This window comes from Ciconia boyciana, chromosome 2 (genome assembly GCF_034638445.1).
Source record: "Ciconia boyciana chromosome 2, ASM3463844v1, whole genome shotgun sequence".
NCBI classification, from domain to species: domain Eukaryota; kingdom Metazoa; phylum Chordata; class Aves; order Ciconiiformes; family Ciconiidae; genus Ciconia; species Ciconia boyciana.
Window position 1 is genome coordinate 40,739,123 of NC_132935.1, and position 20,078 is coordinate 40,759,200.

At 39.4% G+C, this 20,078-nt stretch overlaps 1 protein-coding gene across 6 annotated transcripts in view; it reads left to right on the top strand.

The window, feature by feature from the left end:
- ASPH (aspartate beta-hydroxylase) overlaps nt 1–20,078 on the top strand; it is a 120,732-nt gene that overhangs the window by 94,149 nt on the left and 6,505 nt on the right. For all 6 annotated transcript variants that reach the window (XM_072852432.1, XM_072852428.1, XM_072852426.1 and 3 more), the window contains 4 exons: nt 3,784–3,921; nt 11,050–11,185; nt 12,043–12,134; nt 16,669–16,802. In XM_072852432.1, coding sequence (XP_072708533.1) covers nt 3,784–3,921; nt 11,050–11,185; nt 12,043–12,134; nt 16,669–16,802 — 500 coding nt within the window. The remainder of the gene's footprint in view (nt 1–3,783; nt 3,922–11,049; nt 11,186–12,042; nt 12,135–16,668; nt 16,803–20,078) is intronic.

Genomic DNA, 20,078 nt, shown 5'->3' on the forward strand with positions numbered 1-20,078 from the left:
TTCTCTCAACAGAAAACCAAAAAGGAAATCCCTGTATACTTCTGTGGGATATTCTGGGTTGAATGGTTGAACCTAGAGCATCCCATTACAATGTTTGACTAAAGATACCACACAGAAGTAATTAATGTAAATCATCCCAATCGCCAGGATAATTATGTGTTAATGTTTATAGAGTGAATGGTCAAATCTGCTGTAGAAAAAGTTTTAATCAGTGACAAATGAACTTCTTGGCATAGAGAAGACTTTTAAATTTATCAGTGGAAAGTCCACTATTAAGCTAAATTTTTCTCACTGACCTTGCTAGACTTGCTGAACTTCAAGATTTAATCAAGGAAACAGATCAATATTTAAGGAACATGTGAAATTGCTATCCCTGAAGGTTTGTTGAAGGTAGATATTAATCTATTAGAGCTAAATTAGGAATTATGAATGTGGTCTTAGTAAGTGCTAGGGAAACAGTGTTGAGTATGCCTTTTCCAACTATAATTTGATAAAATGCCAAATTGACTTAAAAAAAGATAAATTGGAAATGTGGAAGGTATTATAGAACAAAGTGCTGTTCACACTGAATTTATAAACTGAGTGCATCTCAAACATTTACTTTCCTGGAAAAGAAGCTATACTGTTGTAGGTCTCCTGAATAGTACAGTGGTCATTATTTAGTCTTTCCACTGCCAAGATCTGCATGCGAAAAGAAAGGTTTCTCATGGAAACTCAGGACTGGAAAGGATGAGCGAGGCAACCTAACCCTACTCCATGCTGTCAAAGGCAACCTCATTGCACAATTCTTCTAATAGATAAGGATTAACAGTATTATACATCGTGATTATAGCTGATGGATCTTAAAGACCAGCAACATTCATACTCATCAGTCAGTGGCTGAAACAAGTAATTTATCCCCCTTATCATTTGGGCTAACTCCAGACATTGCAAATGAATGCAGGCAGTCAGCATGAACGATCTATTGATATCCCACTGCTATTACAACTTACATCTTGGGGAACATACGTTATAAATCATAGTGCTTCCATTTCAGAGACTTAACCAAGGTAACATCAAAATTTAAAGATATACTGTGTATTACCCAAAGGTAATACATAAATATTTTTTTTTTGACCCATACACAATTTTACAAAGCTTCTCTAGGGAAAAAAGAGGAAAGCTAATATATGGTCTGTTGTCATTCTATTAATCCACACTGTTTTTCTGTACTTCAGATAAATACTGTAAGGCAACATTCTATTGCGGCCTTTCCTCCATACTTCAGGAGAGTTATAAAGATCAGAGTACATGTTTTAAAAGCTTGAAGAAAATTTACAGACTCTCAAAAAATAATCTATGGTTACAATGTAGAGACTTATGTAAAAATCTGAAAACAAAACCACCCAAAGTAATTTCTTACTTTTATATCTGAAATAAAAGATCTCTAAGATGACACCTGGAAATTTTTAGAAATAATCCATTACATGAAGAATTTCCAATAGCTTTTTGTTTTCTTGACTGACTGACTGCTAAGACTAAGTAATTCTTAGTAAGTCACACACTGTTCTCATGGCTGATTTTTATCCAAAAAAGTTTTGTTTTTCCTTCTAGTTTACTGGCTTCAATGTAAACATAAATAATAAGCTGACATTAATTGTTTTCCTAGAGATGTGTTTATTTGATTGTATGTTTTGCTTTCCATTAGACCCCATACATAAAATGATTATTCTTTAACTTAAGAGTTAGAACTGTGGTTTTTGTCTCAAGTCTTTTTGGTTTAGCCTTCATGTCAAATGTGGGCAGATTAATGGACAACTGTCACATGCTCATGAGTTAGAACAGGAGAAATGACTCTCTTTGAAAAACAAATAACAATTAAAATAGTTAGTCATGCAGGGAAACTGCGATACCAGACTGCTACTGGGGACAGTGTTCATCTTGTCCAGATGTTGTGGTTTAACCACAGCCAGCAACTAAGCACCACCCAGCCACTCGCTCACTCCCAACCAGTAGGATGGGGGAGAGAATTGGAAGAGTAAAAGTGAGAAAACTTGTGGGTTGAGATAAAGACAGTTTAATAGGTAAAAGCAAAAGCCGCGCACGCAAGCAAAGCAAAACAAGGAATAAATTCACTCCTTCCTGTGGGCAGGCAAGTGTTCAGCCATCTCCAGGAAAGCAGGGCTCCATCACATGTAACGGTTACTTGGGAAGACAAACGCCATCACACCGAATGTCCCCCCCTTCCTCCTTCTTCCCCCAGCTTTGTATGCTGAGCATGACACCATATGGTATGGATTATCCCTTTGGTCAGTTGGGGTCAGCTGTCCCAGCCGTGTCCCCTCCCAGCTTCTTGTGCACCCCCAGCCTACTCGCTGGTGGGGTGGGGTGAGGAGCAGAAAAGGCCTTGACTCTGTGTGAGCACTGCTCAGCAATAACAAAAACACCCCTGTGTTATCAACACTGTTTCCAGCACAAATCCAAAACATAGCCCCATCCTAGCTACTATGAAGAAAATTAACTCTATCCCAGCCAAAACCAGCACACCAGATTTTCCATACTCCTGCTGGAAAGAAAAGTGGAGGGTTTGTTTTTTTGAGGAGAACTTGGCAAGGATGTGGATACAGCCAGGGAAGGCGGCTAATGATGAGGTGTAGGGAGAGTATTATTAACTGGAAGCACAAGGGTGAAATTATAGGCTGTTTTATGTAGAGTGAGATAAGACTAAATATCAGGTTGGGTGAAGGAGCTAAGAACATGGTCCAAGTTTGGATGAGTGACACTTAGGCAGAGGTGAATTGGATAGGTTGCAGGCTTGGGAGGGAGTGAATTTCAAGCGGTGTAGCTAGAGAGGGACTCTGCGCATGACTCTGAAGAGGGTTTTGGACGATTTCTGTTCAAGGCAGGGATTGCTGCCTGCCTCAGTGCCTCTGCTCTGGACTTCTTACCTCATATCTCCCTACTTAGCTGTCCTGTCATATCCGGGTTTTTTTCCGTGTTGTTTAAAATATTGCAGCTGTAGCAGCAATGCTGGATAGGAGGGAGGCAGCTATATGTAGCCTTCTCTGTATATGGTTCCTCACAGTGCTGCTCATGCTGGATCTTTTCTTTCCAAGCTTCCCATTTTCTTTCTTTGCAGGAACTTGTTTTGCTGCTCCAGAATGGTAAAGCAAGTTGTGGAAAGGGAGAGTAAGACAAAAAAAGGCCTGGTATTAGCCTCAGTAGGTTTCTACCATGTGAAATAAAGGGAAGGGACAAGAAAATTTAGTAGCATCAGCTCAGTTCCGGTGTGGCAACAAATATTTGAAGAAACCCAAGAGCATATATGTATTAAATAATTATGTAACAATTTAGATCCCTAAAGTCAGCACTGTTTTCATCATCACAGCATCTCCATTGGCAGCAGAAGGCAGTCATTGTGAATTCTTAGGTAGAGAATTGAAATAGAGAGAAAATAAGTTTGACCAAGATGCAAAACAATTGGATCTCCCAAGTCCAAGGACAGCACCTAGCTTACTGACCCATATTTGGTGAGAATGGTTGTGAGAAGATTATCCTATTTTGCTAATGCTGTATTGGACAACCTTGGCTGATTGATCTATTTTGGGGGTTGGTTTGGTTGTTTTGGGGTTTTGGGGGTTTGTTTGGTTGTTTTTCCTTTAAGTGTTCATTACTACATTATATTAGAACAACCCTGGCATCCAAAGAGACAGTCTGTTACCTTACCAAAAAAGCATAAGTTACTCTTTTTCTATGGGAGCTTAGCTGATATGAATTTGGTTGATAACAACTGCAATCTTTTAGGCATACAAGTGGTATGAACTTGGATACCAAAGAGGTCACTTTGCATCAGTTTGGCAGCGCTCCCTCTACAATGTCAAGGGACTGAAAGCTCAACCTTGGTGGACAGCAAGGGAAACTGGTTATACAGAACTGGTGAAGGTAAGGCAGTTTGTTTCTGCATACTTTGATTTTATTTTTTTTAATAACAACTATAATCGAAGGTATTAAGCAGGGAAAATTCTAATCTATGAAGTCTGAATCACTGCTTGTGAGTACCAGACACCAATCTCAGACTGAGCACAAGATTTAACTAAGGTACAATAAAATGAGCTCAGGCATTTTCAAAACTGAGAATGGGGATAGGATGGCTGAAATGATTAATAAATACAAGATTTGCATGGTATATGTCGTGGTTTAACCACAGCTGGCAACTAAGCACCACCCAGCCGCTCACTCACTCCCAGCCAGTGGGATGGGGGAGAGAATTGGAAGAGTAAAAGTGAGAAAACTCGTGGGTTCAGATAAAAACAGTTTAATACGTAAAGCTAAAGCTGTGCATGCAAGCAAAGCAGAACAAAGAATTCATTCACTCCTTCCCATGGGCAGGCAGGTGTTCAGCCATCTCCAGGAAAAGCAGGGCTCCATCACACGTAACGGTTACTGGGGAAGACAAACACCATCACTCCGAATGTCCCCCTCTTCCTTCTTCTTCCCTCAGCTTTATACGCTGAGCATGATGTCATATGGTATGGAATAGCCCTTTGGTCAGTTGGGGTCAGCTGTCCCAGCCGTGTCCCCTCCCAGCTTCTTGTGCACCCCCAGCCTACTCGCTGGTGGGGTGGGGTGAGGAGCAGAAAAGGCCTTGACTCTGTGTGAGCACTGCTCAGCAGTGACTAAAACACCCCTGTGTTATCAACCCTGTTTCCAGCACAAATCCAAAGCTACAGCCCCATCCTAGCTACTATGAAGAAAATTAACTCTATCCCAGCCAAAACCAGTACAGTAGACAACTGTAATGTCTCAAGTGCAAAATGACAGCAAACTTTGCTAATGTCTGGGACACCCCTTGTGAATTTTTAATTAGTCAGGAAATGCTGTGTTCTTCATCCCTTGTGTAATAATTGGTGACTTCTTTGAAAGCTTTTAATTGCATAAGAGATACGAGTGTGGACTCCCAGTGATGGATTAGGAAAAATTAACAACATAGAAATTAAGTTCTTTAAAGTTCTTTTTTTTTATTTAATGCAAGACAAGTTGTCTGTTTATTATTAATAATAATAGTTTTTATTTCCAAAATAGCATATTTTTTATTATTTTATTTTAATTTTAATAATTTTAATCATCATTCCTAAAAAAAAAAAAAAGAAGGGAAGAACCTTTTATTTTCTGTATGTTTCAATTATTGGTATGTGTGGCAAAATTATTCTGCACAAATAATTTAAAAACATAAATGTTTATTTGCAAGAGACAGGTTCCTTCAGAGTGATTGTTTCATTATACTTAGTTACATAACATGTTAAAAAACCTACTTTAAAAAGCCTACTTTTACTTTAAAAAAAAAAGAAAGAAATTAAAAAAGGAAGATTAGTCCTTGTTATGCTTTTGATGCCAGCATAAATAGGGCTAGGAAATTTAGATTAAAGTGTGATTCTCTAGTGTAACCTCAGTCACACAAAAAAAGCAATTAGTTTTATGGACTAGCGTTTGGGAAGATTTGAAATGTGCATGTATTGAACTCATTCTTGAGGAATGTGTAGGAGTAGATACTCCGTGCCATAAAGAAGATGGAGAAACTGGGAACTTCTTATCATACTTTTGCCAAACAAAAAAGAAAGAATATATATTATTTTATTGATGGTATAGAGCTATCTGCAGGGATGTTTTACAGTCTCTTACATGTAAACCATTCAAATTCCTGAGTCACAGAAGGTAATGGTCCCTTCACCCTTAGAGTGAGGAGACAAGTCAGCTTTGAATGATGAAATAATTCAGCTTCCTGTTATAAAATGGCCAGGGCTCCACCTTGAAGGGATTTTTTCAGATGGATCAGACCATATGTGGAGGTCTTGGTTTGGATCAGCATCTTGTGTGGCTCCTAGAAGAGCCATTCAGAAGACCAACGAGGATAGAAATTCACCCCTGACCTCCACAGCACAACTGCCTCTCTGAAATCCACCCATACCTCTTCAATCCAATCATTTTGTGGTATTTTTTTAGCTGTTTTATTAGCAATATGTCACTGAATCTGGACTAAATTGTGGCTGCTAATTTACTTACATAAGTATCGTAATCTGGGAGCGGTAAGATTTACATTCTTCAAGATAACATTCACAGTTGAAAGTGTAAACCCAAAATATAAGCTAAATGCATCAGGGAAAATATTTTTATTGTTGTGTTTCTCCCATAACTCAAGGAAGTACTTGAAGTTTTGAAAGAAAGCAAGCTTGATTCTAACAACATACAACACTGCAAGTAAAATTTGAAGTAGTATTCTCCAGAAAGTGGCAAAAAAATCACTGAAGACATTGGTTTTATTAATTTCTGAAATATTCCAACTTCTGTACATGTTTTAGTTAAAAAAACATTATTTCCCCATTCCACAGAGCAAAAACCAATCAGCAGTTATTTCTTACTGCTTCATCTCGTTACATTCCTCTTACATCTGTAGGGGATGTGTGGGAAATGCTACCAAATCCCAAAGATAGAATTTGACATGGAAAACTGCTGTATGAAGGGCAAAGCACTAGGGGCCCTGACCCTCTCTCCCTGTGTTTCACCACTTGTTGTTAAATGTGAACAGGCTATTTTCACATTTCACAGGCTATTGGTAGCTTAACAATGCTAACTGAGGATTTATTTGTGGCTGAGACAGTGCTAAAGCCAGACTGGCAGCTCTTTTTGGTTCATTCCCCTAACCAGCACAGCTGTGGTCAGTAGCATCTTATAGCACAGACCTGGCTTGATTTTGTTATAAAGGGTCATGTGGTTTCTTGAGACTGGAGATGGAGATGTGAATTTCGACAGTGCCTTGCTTTTTCCACAGAAAACCTGAAGAAAAAAATGTCTTTTTTTGGTATACCCAGTTTAATAAATTCCTTCTGAGGGGTGTTCAGCTCACCTGACTGTAGCCATACAGACAGGAGGCATATTGTCCATGCTAGTAGTTTAGTTTACAGGTCAAAAAAAAGAGGTATTTCCAGAGGATGATTAATTTTTACTATGTTAAATAACTATCTAAGGATTGCATGTCTCCCTTTCTGGTGTTAACTTTCCTTCTGCTTTACTAAAGAAAGAAGCCTAAATTACTAATTTTGTCCTGATGTTTAACTGCCTGATGGGTGAGATTAAAGACAATCTCATACTTTATTTACTTCACTATAACCTACTTGCCTGGATGTCTTAAGGAAGAGGGGGGTTTAGTTTCTTTAAAAAGAAAAAAAAAAAAAGCCTGAGAATATCTCAATAACACTTAACAGGACGTCTATCATGGTGGGTGGTAAATGCTGGTTAGTGCTACTGTGCTGAAGGGAAGTGGATCTTTGCATCTCTTTAGCTGCTGCCCATTAACGTTTAAGTTTTTTGTAGTTTCCTTGAAAGAATAGGAAGGGACACCTGATTTCTCAGGGAGCAGAAAACATAAGCCTTTAAATTAGGAAGAGTGTGTCAAGTGATTATGTAGAAATGTTCTGTTAATATTTCTGATCTACAGTATTTCAGGCCTTTGGATTTGGAGATTCAAGAAACTCTTTCTTTCTTGTTTGAGCTCAGCTAAAAGGAAACCTTACTTTTATCTTTGAAAACCTGTCCTCCTCCCTTGGGGCAATTAGCTTTCCATGGACGGTCTTTCTGAGTCATTGTGTCATTCTCTGGTACCTTTTGTACAACCTCAGTATAGCATTATTTTTCTATTCTGGCACTCGTTTAAAAAAATAATAAGAGATACAATGCTATTGGATCCTAGAGACTTTTCACCAGTCTGAAACTAATACATAGGTAATGACCTAAGTAACTTTGTCCTTTCCTCATGTTGTGTCCGTTGACTTTTGGAAAGGACCCAGAGGATGCTTTGCCAATAATGTACTACAGTGAATAGCTGATTGATTAAAGTAGATCTTGTATTGACAGTTTTCTCTGATGGCTTAGATTTTATTAATTAAAAGTTTAAAGTGCAGCAAGAAAAGCACAGAAAGAGAATGAAAGTACTGGCAACAGCACATGCCCATAACATTTTCTGTAGAGTGACAGCTAGGGCTTAATGGTTTAGCTAATAATAGATAAACATTCATATTTAATGGAGAAATTAAATTGAAATATGCTTTTAAAGTGTGCCTGGATGCTTTAAAGGGGAGCCTTGTGTTGAAAAGAGCAGAGATGATGTGTACACATGCTGATGTTCAAGCACTCTGAGTGACCAAATGGGTGCAAGGAATCTATTTTGAAAGGTTTAAAATATTGCCCCTTACTTGGAGGTCATCATCGTTCCCCAGCAGAGACACGGTAACTGATCATGAATACTCTCCTACTCTGTTTCAGTAACAAAGTGAAACAGATTGAAGTCTTCACCATGATTTTATTTTATAGTCCAATGGATTAAAATGGACATGTAGTCAGTAATTATGCCTCACTATAAGGGGTAGTAACCTCTTAATCTCTGCCTGTGTCATTTATGACCATGCATTTGAAAGGGTTTGACAGCACAGAGTAAGGATTATTTTAATATAGTAGTCACACATAAAAATAAACCAATATTAAGAAATCTCTATTTAAATATAGTAATGTCTTTGCCAATAAAATCTACACTATTGCCAGATGTAAAGCAACTGTAAACTTCCATTATTGTTAGGAACTGTATTTAAAACACCATATGGAGGTTTACAGGAATCAGCTGCTAGGAAACAAGTACATATGCTCCCAATGCTGTTTGCCACCTGATTCTTCATTTGAAATCAGGATATTGCATCAAATATAATATGAATTGGTTGCTCTAACCTGAGGCTTGAATCCCTACATATTATGGAGCATAAGCATATTTAACTTTTTTCTGTAGATACCAGCTCTTGGATCAAGAGCCGGAAGTCCAAGTCCTGGACTTAGTCATTATGTTTTAATGGTGTTATGTGTCCTTACCATTCAAGGTATGCCTAAGAGTCTGTAAAATCAGGGAGATCAAGGCTGAGCTGTGTTTGAACTCCTGTAACTCTCTGCTTCCTTTCTACCTAGGAGTTGCCTATTAACTCATAGTAAAGCACTGTCAGTGTCTTTTATAGATGGGGTCCAGGTTTTCAGGAGTATAGAGATGCCATTGATTTCAGCGCAAGTTATGTCTAAAACCAATGAGGAGCTAGTTCAAAATCAGTGATATGTATTCAAATCACTTCATATCCAACATGCTAGGGAAGGAGTCTTAAAAGGCAAGGGCAAACACGCACCTTTGGAGGTTAACTTTCAGCCTGTGGCACTTGTGAAGGATTAGAGGTGACAAAGCAGCTCTTGCCTGCAGCTCCTTAGACCACCAGTGCTCTTCATGCATCATCTTGTCTGCATGGGTGAATGCTCCCTCGTACGTTTTTTCAGATGAGGGAGTAGGAGGAGTTTGAAGAAACAGAGAAGCACTTGTAATATCTTTTAAAGTTTTCCAGTTTTATTAATCTATATCACTTTAATTTGAAGCCTGTGTAAATGTAAGTTACTCTTTTCTTTCCTTTCTCCAGCCAGTGCAAAATCAGGTACTCAAGCTGCTATTTCGTTTTGTAGATAAGGTAGCGCTGCATCAGTACCAGCACTGTTCCCATATTCATCTCTGATCAGGTGGAAATTTTCAGTCTTGTTTTGTACTCTGCATTTTGGAAAAGTCAGTTTTCGAAAGATTCTAAGAAACATTTCTACTTAATGTTAACTGTTAAACGAGTGTTATGGAAACCCATCAGTGGGAGAGAATAACATGAATGCACCAGGAAAAATGCTAAGTGCTCTTCCCCTTTACTGATGGATGAGACAGAAAACAATTTGCTAGGAAGAAGAAGAGAGTACTGTAATAACAGAATTGCAATCCTAGTTTTCATAGGTCTTAGCCTACCTAAAAATGTTCTAGTGGGAGAAAGTCGCTATATTATAGACAGCGTGTTCTAGCCATGGCTTGCTGAGCCTTTTATGATGTATCAACGTACAACCTATTTTGTGTGATCAGCTTGTCTTTTAATTGAAAAAAACTCAAGTGGAAAATGCAACTGTTTAATTTAAATGAGGAGGGCTAATAACCATATGAAGTTTTAAGGCTAAAAAGGAGCAGTTATATCACCTATTCTCACAGATTTTTGAGTTTTACTCAGCTTTACACATCATATAAAGAGGTAGTGTGGGAACACACCTTAGCCTATTTTCAGTATGAAATTGATTGAAAATGTCTTGCAGAAATGCTTTGTTCAAGAGCACAAAGGAAAAATGAAAACTATTCACTCAAAATAAGGTTTAGCGAGTAAAGTAAGCTGCTGGGAAATGGAAGGCACTTTTATCCAGGTCCATTGTTACACTGTGGGTTTTTCATTTATATTGCTATAACATTAAAATGACTTATTGGTAGAATAAAAGGTTTTCTGATCTATCAGCTTTTTACAAATATAATGTCCTAAGGCAGCAGAGAACAGAATTTTTAATTCTACAATCTTGTGGTTTTGGTATGTATGAAGTACAAGCAGCTTACACATTTTTAATGGTTGTGTCCATAAATCATCACCTGGCATTTCAAGTCGTATTTGATCTTTTTCAATAACATCAGCATATGCAAGTGAACCTTTGCAAACCTTTTTGAAGGTTTAAATCATAACTGTCAACTTAAGTGGCCTGTTTACATTTGTACTCTTTGAACCGTGATGCCTGGAGTTCCAGGTTATGCGAGTGGTTTTCTAGTTACAGGAGTGCTTCCAGGTAACGTGTGCTGTCTTTAAGAAGATCAATACTCTTCCTAGCTTGCAATACAAAATGATCTGTTAAAGAGCCCTTAGGCTATTCAAAAAGCAAGTCAAAATGAGGCCTAGTCTGCAAAGAGGCTGAGGATTATTGAAATTTTATGATCCCAATGTAATTGAATCTGAGGAACGCTGTGAAAGTTGTTTTTCCTGGCTTAATGTATCAGAAGGGAATTGAAAGTAAGGAAACTTGATAATGATGATGAACGCTTTTTTAGTGCTTTTAAATTTAAAAAAAGTTAATAGTGGCAGGGAAAAATAAAAACAGTACTAAAGCCAAATGCAGTGAGTTCTCAGTGCAGTAACATGGCTCTCTAAACAGTCCTTAGAAAAAAATTGGAAGCTCATTCGGGATGAGGGGCTTGCTGTGATGGACAAAAAAAGAAGCCTCTTCCTGCCTGAAGATGAGAATCTACGAGAAAAAGGAGACTGGAGCCAGTTTACCTTATGGCAACAAGGTAAAACATTTTGTATTTCTTCTCTTTCCCCAATTTCACTTTCTCAGATTAATATAGTGTAATAAGGAGTAGCAACACAGTTTTTTCCAGAACTGTTTTTGTAATCACTGAATCTGCAGAAGAAGGGAGCTAATAAAATAGTGTCTGGGACCTCTGCGACAGTGAACAGGAGTCCTTTATTCTAAACCATGTTGTCCCTAATCACTTCTAAGAATCCCTGGAGGGTAACACTCCTCTTCTGGCAAGGCTGCCAACATTTTGCATGGTAATGCATAGTACAGATCAGCCTGAGGGAAGACAGGAACGTGGGAGAAGGTGCATCCTCAATATTGTGTTGTCAGCTACATGAGATCTATCATTCAGAAATGGTATGAGCAAAAGTATATGAGCCTTGATAAGCCTGCTGCCCTGTCCCTGAGCTCTGCAGTGGGAGGCCCAACTATTAGAATGACCTTAAATTCTTATATGACTCTGCATATGAAAGAATACTGTAAAATAAAATATTAAAAGCAACTTATATTAAAATATGATCTCCTGTTGAAATGGTATGATGTTGGTGGGATTTTTCATCTTTTTTTCTATGCAGCCTCATTAATGATTATACTTTTAGAATCATGTTTAAAAAATGGTAGAAAGCCTTCTCTTCACAAATAATTTAAAAGCAAAGATGTTGCAGGCTGCTCTGATATTACAATGTGTTAATACTTCTGTTTCATAATCTGTAAAATGAGAATAATAGTATTTACTTGTCTTTCAGTGTCAGCTCTTTGACAGCTTTGTTGCTCTTCTGCAAAGCAGAAAACAAGGAAATGTTCATTCATTGCTCTTACCAATGCTCTCTCCATTATTTTCACTAGGAAGAAAAAATGAGAATGCTTGTAAAAGTGTTCCGAAAACATGCGCTTTATTGGAAAGATTCCCAGAAGCTACTGGCTGCAGAAGAGGGCAGGTACCTGGCAATTTTCTTCATCTTTGCAAATTCCTAATGCTGGGAGCAGGTGATTTTGAGGAATGTGTATAGAGGGATGCATGACCTTAGTATATTTAATGATGCCTCAAGCACACAATGAAGTTAATAGTAAAAATATGCCCAATTTTAGCCCTCAGCAAATACAAGGTGAAATACGTTAGCTGGAGCCTTTCTAGGGACTCTTTAGTTGAGCCATTTTACCTTGTGATTCCTGGGAGCTCGTGGTAGGTAAGCAGTTATTTGCCATGGGTCAACCAATAAGTAATTACTTACTAAACCTCAGCCCTAATTGACCTGGTCTGACTCATGGCTAACCCTGCTTTGAGCAGGAGGTTGGATTAGGTCCTTTCTAACCTGAATTTTTTTTTTTGGTCTGAACCTAACTTTACAAGACTTAATTCAGTGAGCCAGATTCTCACTGTGATAAACTTCACCCATCTACCCAAGCCTGGCTGCATTAGACAGGAGAATCACCTCATGGAAGCCAAACAACAGTACTGCTGTCACATGCTTCTTTCCTAAAGGTAAAGGAAGGAAATTTTATATCCATGAGCTGCGGCCTTGTGTGCCAACAAAGTTTGTTTCCAGTGCCTGGTCTACAATGACTACTCGGCTACAAATTAGCCTCATTAAATCATGCAGTAAACCTATATGGTATGGATCAATACACATGCAGCTGAATGAATGGCCCAACACAGATATCATGTGATTCTGTAGGACAGAATTTTTCGTTCTTCTTTTTTTTTTTTTTCCAAGTTACCATATTTTATCTGTAATGACTATATGAGAATAACCTTCATGTTGCAAAATTAAGGATGCAAAAGTTGGAAAATACAGTGCTAGCATAATCCTAATTCAGAGCCTTGAGAGTAGGTGTTCAGCTTTTTCACCAGACTGTTGCTTTTGATGTGCAGAAGCACACTAGATGGCTACTGTTGTGGGAATGAACAAGGCTATTGTTTCACTGATTTGTTGCAAAGGCTGGTTGCAGTGAATATAACTGATGAGAGAGGTCATCATGTTCAGTGTGGCTAACAGCAAGAAAACTGCTTTCTGTGGCATCCATAGCCAAAATGGATCTATCCCAGAGAACAAATTCTCTTTGAGAGCTACTATTTTGTTCAGCATTTTTTGACACCCCACATGTTATCACCAGGATATGGTTTGCGGAAACATTGTGTATTCACAGCTATAGCTGTAGTCATGTGTTTTGAACATATAAAATGTAAAATAATCTGAAAAATGGTGGTCTAGGAGTCTTAAGTTTTACATCCAATATTAGGGGATGCCTAGGACAATTTTTGTTCTTATGCTAGCCATGCCTCAGATTCTTACTGGTAAATTAAATTTAAAATATCACCTAATCTCTATTCACATACTGAAGCACTTGGAAGCAATGGGAACAAATGCAATCAGGAAATTAGGAATTCTGTGGTAGATAGACTGTTTGGATGCTTTGGGCACCTTGTGTATTGACAAAGATAAAAGAAATGTAAAATAATCAACTACCTACTCAATGCTGCTGAGAGACTGTGTAGAACAATAGCAAGTGATCGTATTATTAAAAATTATATCATTCTTCTTAAAAATAGCAGTAAACTAAAAGTAGCACAGGTAGTTTTAATTCTGGGAATTTCTTAACTCTTCAGAGTTTTACATTACAACCATAGTATAACTCATTGGTAGTTCAGGACTATTTATATATAATACTTGAGTACAGCGCATACATATAATTCACAGACATATCTAGACTAATCTGCGTGGACAGATAACATACGTGGCAGTAATCATTCTGCAGTGCTGGTATATTAGCATTAAAAAAATTGTTTCTCTGGGATATTAGTAACTATCCTGCATAGCCAGTTATTTGCATTGCATTAGGGTCTGACAGGGCAATCAAGTTAACACATCTCAGTATAGCAGAGGTGGTGGGTTGGAGCATCTGTGTTCACCACGGCCACTGAAGCTTGTCACTTGCTGTCATAAGAAACTGCTGGTAAGCCGAAACCTCATATGGTGGGAACGGCTAAGGCATTAGACACACACTGTCTTCTGCTGATTTTGTTACAGTTGGAGAGCAAGCAATACCTTAAATCCTAAGATTTATCAAAGTTACCCTATCCCAGCCTGATGTGCAGATTTCTCAGTTGAAAAGACACTTCTCACCACTGTCATGTGTTATTCACACTTCCTGTTCATTGCATTGCTGTAGAAACACAAAAGGGTTGAGGTGAGAAGGGACCTCTGGAGATTACCTAGTCTGACCCCTTGCTCAAAGCAAGATGAACTAGAGCAGGTTGCACAGGACTGTGTCCAGTCAGGTTTTGAATGCCTCTGAGGACAGAGACTCTACAGCCTCTCTGGGCAACCTGTTCCAGTGTACAGTAAAAAAAGTTTTTTATGTTTAAATGGAATTTCCTGTATTTCAATCTGTGTCCATTGCCTCTTTGCCTTTCACTGGATACCACTGAGAAGAGCCTGCCTCCGTCTTCTTCAGTCCTCCCATCAGGTATTTATATACATTGATAAGATCCCCCTGAGCCTTCTCTTCTCTAGGCTGAGCAGTCCCAGCTCTCTCAGCTTCCCCTTGTATGTCAGGTGCTCCAATCCCTTAATCACTTTTATAGCCCTTCATTAGACTTGCTCCAGTATGTCCATGTCTCTCTCATAGTAGGTAGCACAGAGCTGGACCCAGCACTCGAGATGTCCTCTCCAATTTTCTATCATCTGCAAAGTTGCTGAGGGGGATGCAGTCTGAGTCATTTGTGAAGCTATTTGTGAAGTCATTTGTGAAGCTATTTGTGAAGTCATTTGTGAAGCTATGTTGGACCCAGTATTGAGCCCTGGGGTATACCTCTGATGAGTGGCCTCCAGCTGGACTTTGTGCCTCTGATCATAACTCTTTGAGCCTGGCTGAACTGCCAGTTTTCAATCCACCTCACGGTCAACCTACCTAGTTTCTGTTTCATCAGTTTGTCAGTGAGGATTTTTATGGCAGACAGTGTTGAAAGTCGTACTGAAGTTGAGATAAACAACATCCACTAATCTCCCCTCAACCACCAAGCTAGGCATCTCACCATAGAAAGCTGATTAAGTATGATTTCCCCTTTGTAAATCCATGCTGACTGCTCCCAGTCACCTTCTTTTCATTTGTGTGTTTGGAAACAGTTTCCAGGATTATTTGCTCCATCACCTTCCCAGGGATCGAGGTGAGGCTGACTGATCTGTAGTTCCTCAGATCCTCCTCCTTGGAGATAGGAACAACACTTGCTTTCTTCCAGTCCTCAAGGACTTCTACTGACTGCCATGACCTTTCAAAGATTATTGAGTGTGGATTCACAACATCATCCAGCTCCCTCAGCACTTACGGGTGGATCCCATCAGGGCCCATGGACCAGTTTGTTGAGTTTGTTTAAATGTTCCCTAATTTGATCCTCCTCCACTGAGGGTAAGTCTTCTTTGCTCCAGTCTTTTCCACTGGTCTCAGGTGCCTGGGGTTCCTGAAGGTCACTCATACCAGTAAAGATTGAGGCAAAGAAGGCATGTAGTACCTTAGCCTTTTCCATGTCCTTTGTCATCACATCTCCTGCCACATTTAGCAGCAAGCCCATGTTTTCCCTAGACTTCCTTTTACTGCTGATGTATCTGTAGAAACCTTTCTTGTTGCCCCTCACTTCCATCTCCAGATTCAACACCAGGAGAGCTTTGACTTTCCTAACCTCATCCCTGTGTGCAAAGAGAGTGTCTCTTACAGTCTTCCTGGGTAGACCTACTTCCACCTCTTGTATGCTTCCTTTTTGTGTTTCAATTTTGTTTGGGTCTCCATGCTTCCTGCACATGGGGATGAACCATTCTTTAGCTTGGACGAGGTGATCCTTAAAAATCAACTAGCTGTTCTAGAACCCTCTTCTCTCCAGCACTGTGTCTCATGGGATTTCTCCCAGCAGATCCCTGAATAAGCCCAAGTCTGCTCTCCTGAAGCTGTGGGTAGTGATCCTACTTTTTGCCTTTCTCCCTCCTCTCGTGATCCTGAATTCCACCATCTCATGGTTGCTCCAGCCAAGGCTGACAGTGACCTTCACAACCCACTTGTCATCTGAGAGAGGCTGGTCAGCCTGGCTAACACAGCCCTTGTGTCTCCTGTGGTCCAGTCTTTTAAATGATAACAGTGTTTTTAAGTGTTTCCATAGGAAAAAAGGTATTTTTCTGATTGTAGATAGGAGATAATTCTTTTCAGGTTGAAATATGAATACTGATTATTTTAAACAAAATTAAATATATGCACTTCTACACATGCACACGCTTGGATGCACACGCACCCCACAAGAGGTGTTTTTTGTAGTATTGGACACCTTTAGGATGTGAGCAAGTGCAATTGTTGCTGAGGCTCTAACAAAAGGTGATATTGCACTTTTGGCCCATCATCAAGGATGAGACGTAATGAAGTCCTGAACTCCTAGCAGTATGGTTGTGAAGCTGAACGTGTTGAAGGCCTGCTTTTCTGTTCTTGCAGATCAAATATTCTATCATGCACCCGGGGACTCATGTCTGGCCCCACACAGGGCCCACCAATTGTCGGCTAAGGATGCATTTGGGCTTGGTGATACCTAAGGAAGGGTGCAGAATTCGGTGTGCCCAAGAGAACAGGTATGGTTGGGGGCTTTGGGGCGGGAGGCGGGGAGGCCTACCTTCCTCAAGGCTGAAAAAGGGGTGGGACTGCATGTAATTAAAAAAAAATAATGGGGCATTTTACTGATCAGGAGGTATAATATATTTCATTAAACAGGCAATTTGCACCCTAGCTCTTGGTACAAACATATAAATATCAGTTCTCAAACAATGCTGGAAGAATCTTTGCAGCCAAAACTGCTCTTCTCTGCTATGACATAGAAATAACAGTGGATTTAGTCCACAGAGTCTCTGTGTTTACTTTTACAATGCCAGTCTAATATAGTTGCCAGCAGAGTTCCTCTATTTATTTTGATTTTGGGGGGACTTAGAATTCTTGCTTATTCAGCAAAAGCTAAGACTAAGCAGTAGCTCTGTTTTCACCACCGTAGCAGAATACTCTCGTATTTCTGACAGAAGCCTCCTTCCTAGTTGGTGGTATTTGTTATAATTCAGTTAAACATATTCCAGTTGAAGTTGATTTGAAGATGAAGACATCTATGAAGTGTTTGGCCCAATGAGTTACACAGGTAGCAAATTTCTTTAAAGTGCATTTTAAGTAAGAAATCTTACCCCTTAAGGAAAAATTATTCTCACTTGAAGACCAGTTTTGTCTCTGTTTGCTTGGTGCAAAAAACAAAATAAAATGCAATGGCTTAGACATTTATAATCAGGGCATGTGCTCCCCTGGGAAATATGAGAAAATGTGATGGGTTTTTGCATGATATTGTTAAACACAGACAGAAAAATGTAGTATTAACCATATTGCTTTTTGCTTACAGACTTAATTTTCTGAGACTTATGTGAAATTCTAATGATACTTAATATCTATATGTATATTTTTGGAAGATTCTGTGTCTTGTCTGCTTATTTAATAATCTGTTACAGTCAGTGTTACAATCTACGCTACCTACATCTAGGTAGTAATGAACATGTTGGCTTCCAGCATTCCAAATCCAATAGCCAAAATAAGTTTAGGATAGACATTTGGATGGAGGGAGAGGTAGCCAATGGGCTTAGAGGACTAACAGGGGAGACGTGGAGTCTTTTCACTTTAGGACATTATTGTGAATTCAGATCAGTGGTGACTGAAAGGCATTACCATTAGGTGGCTCTTTAGTGGCCTGTGTGAACAAAGTGGTGGTTTTGATCTGCTTCCAAGAGAGCAGGTGTCCAGAGCTCACCACCCTTTCTTACAGCTGGCACCCTTCTTTGCCTTAACCCGAACAGAAGGGATAGTGGTATGGAAAATGAACTTAACGACCTCCTCCTTGGTAGCAACACTCCCTCAAGGTCAAGAGTGGAGAAACACCTGTTGCTGCTGGTGTGCTGCAGACCAAGCACTCCAGTGTCCAGGCTCCTGAACCTGGCTCAGTCTTACGCATCGGACTCGCTCATGTGAAACATTCAAGAGCTGACTACAGCCTGTGCTGGAATGAGTTAACTTTAGTTGCTTTTGGCAAGAGCTCTACATTTAGAATCAAATGCAGGATTTTCCCTGAAGACCTTGAAAGTGTGTCTACTGATGGCAATGAAAGGGTTTTTTTCACAGCCCTTCCCCCATAAAAGGGAAGGTGGGTGAATTACTATGGAAGGGAATGGTGCCAGGAGGAAATCCTGCCCTGGGCATTCTCAGTTCTTCCCTCCTGGTGGTTCAGAGCAGTGGTAAACTAGTGGTTTCAAATAGGAGAGCTGGCTCAAATATGAAGGTTAGCGTAGGTCATGCCTTTTCTGGCCTCCTGTCCCACTGCTACGTGTATGAGACAGAGAACAGAAACAATGAGAATTTAGTGCTTGGTTACCTCTGTGCCACCCAGTGTGGGTGTTTAGAGGGGCAATGTTACGATGCAGCTCATCCTTCGATGGACAGGCAACTCAGCTCTGCCTAGTACTGTGTTTTACTCCTTCACTTGCAGAAGTCTTTTTGCAGCTGGTAGGAGCTGGTGCACCTCATTGTTATTCAGTACAGCTGTAGTCATTTTATGGCATTGGGCCATTTTGAAGTCCCAGCTCTGTAAAGTGTAGGGTACAATGCACAAAAATGGTGGGTAAATAATATCTAGTTATCAAAATCTAACATCTCTGTCAGACAAGGTAATCATGTTTTGAAATGAAGGTGCAGAATTACAGCCTTATGCAGAAGCCAGTCCAAGATCTGAGCTGTAACAGGTGACACTCGAGCTATGCAGGTGATATAGAAACTACCCCAAAGTGGCTCAGCACCAGAGCAGAAAAATATTGTCTTTATGGTCGCACTGTGAAGTGTTTCTCACACCATGAAGGCTTCTAGAAAATATTTATTTGCATGCTAATGGTGGGGTTTGTAATCTATTCAAAAGGGGCTAATAGTTCTGTCAACTTTACGACTTTTTCTTTGTTGTGCAAAACAGCCCATCCCATTATGATGCAAGTGATAGATCCTGGATTTTAACCTCTGAAGCTACTTCATTTGGGTGCTTGGACTTTTTATTGTCCTTAACTGAGCTGCACTTTCAGGCTATTCAGGGCAGGATTTTTCAGGCTTGGTTTAATTAAAATAAAAACAAAAAAACCCCCAACCACATAAAAACCCCAAAAAAAGACCCAAAAACCAACCCCCAAAAACCCAACAACTCCCGCAAACAACAAAAAAAGCCAAAACAAAATACCCCCCAAACAAAAACAAATCTCCCGAACCCCCCAAAAACAACAACCCCCCCCACACACACCCCCCAAAAAACCCCAAAGTTGGCTTGATTTTTTTACCACATTATAGCATTGCAAGTGGTTGACTCCTATTGACTTGAATAATACCAATGAACTTTAGTGCAGTAGCAGAGACTCAGGGTCTGTATGAGAAAATATTTTTGTTATCAGGTAACTGACGTGGTAGCAGAAAAAACACATGATCATAGCTGAAACCTGCAAAAGGCTCATTACCTGGGCCTTCAAGGCTGATGTCTGTGTACAAGCCAGTGTGAATTTTTTACTGTTATGCTTTCTGGTTTATTTACTCTTGCTTAAAATATGTTTAGATGATCATTTCAGTTGAAATGATCCAATTTCAATTTCCATTTCTCTTCAGAACGTTGCAGCACAACCCCATAAATTTTGATGGTTAATTTTTGCTTTTGTTGAATTAAAAATTAAAATACTGAGATGACTTGGGAGTCTAAGTCTTATTTTCACCCTGGTTTTGAAAAAATAAAATTGTTTTCTCTGTCAGTGAACACAGTTGAATGAGATAAGCAATGCATTTTCATCTTTGATGGAAAG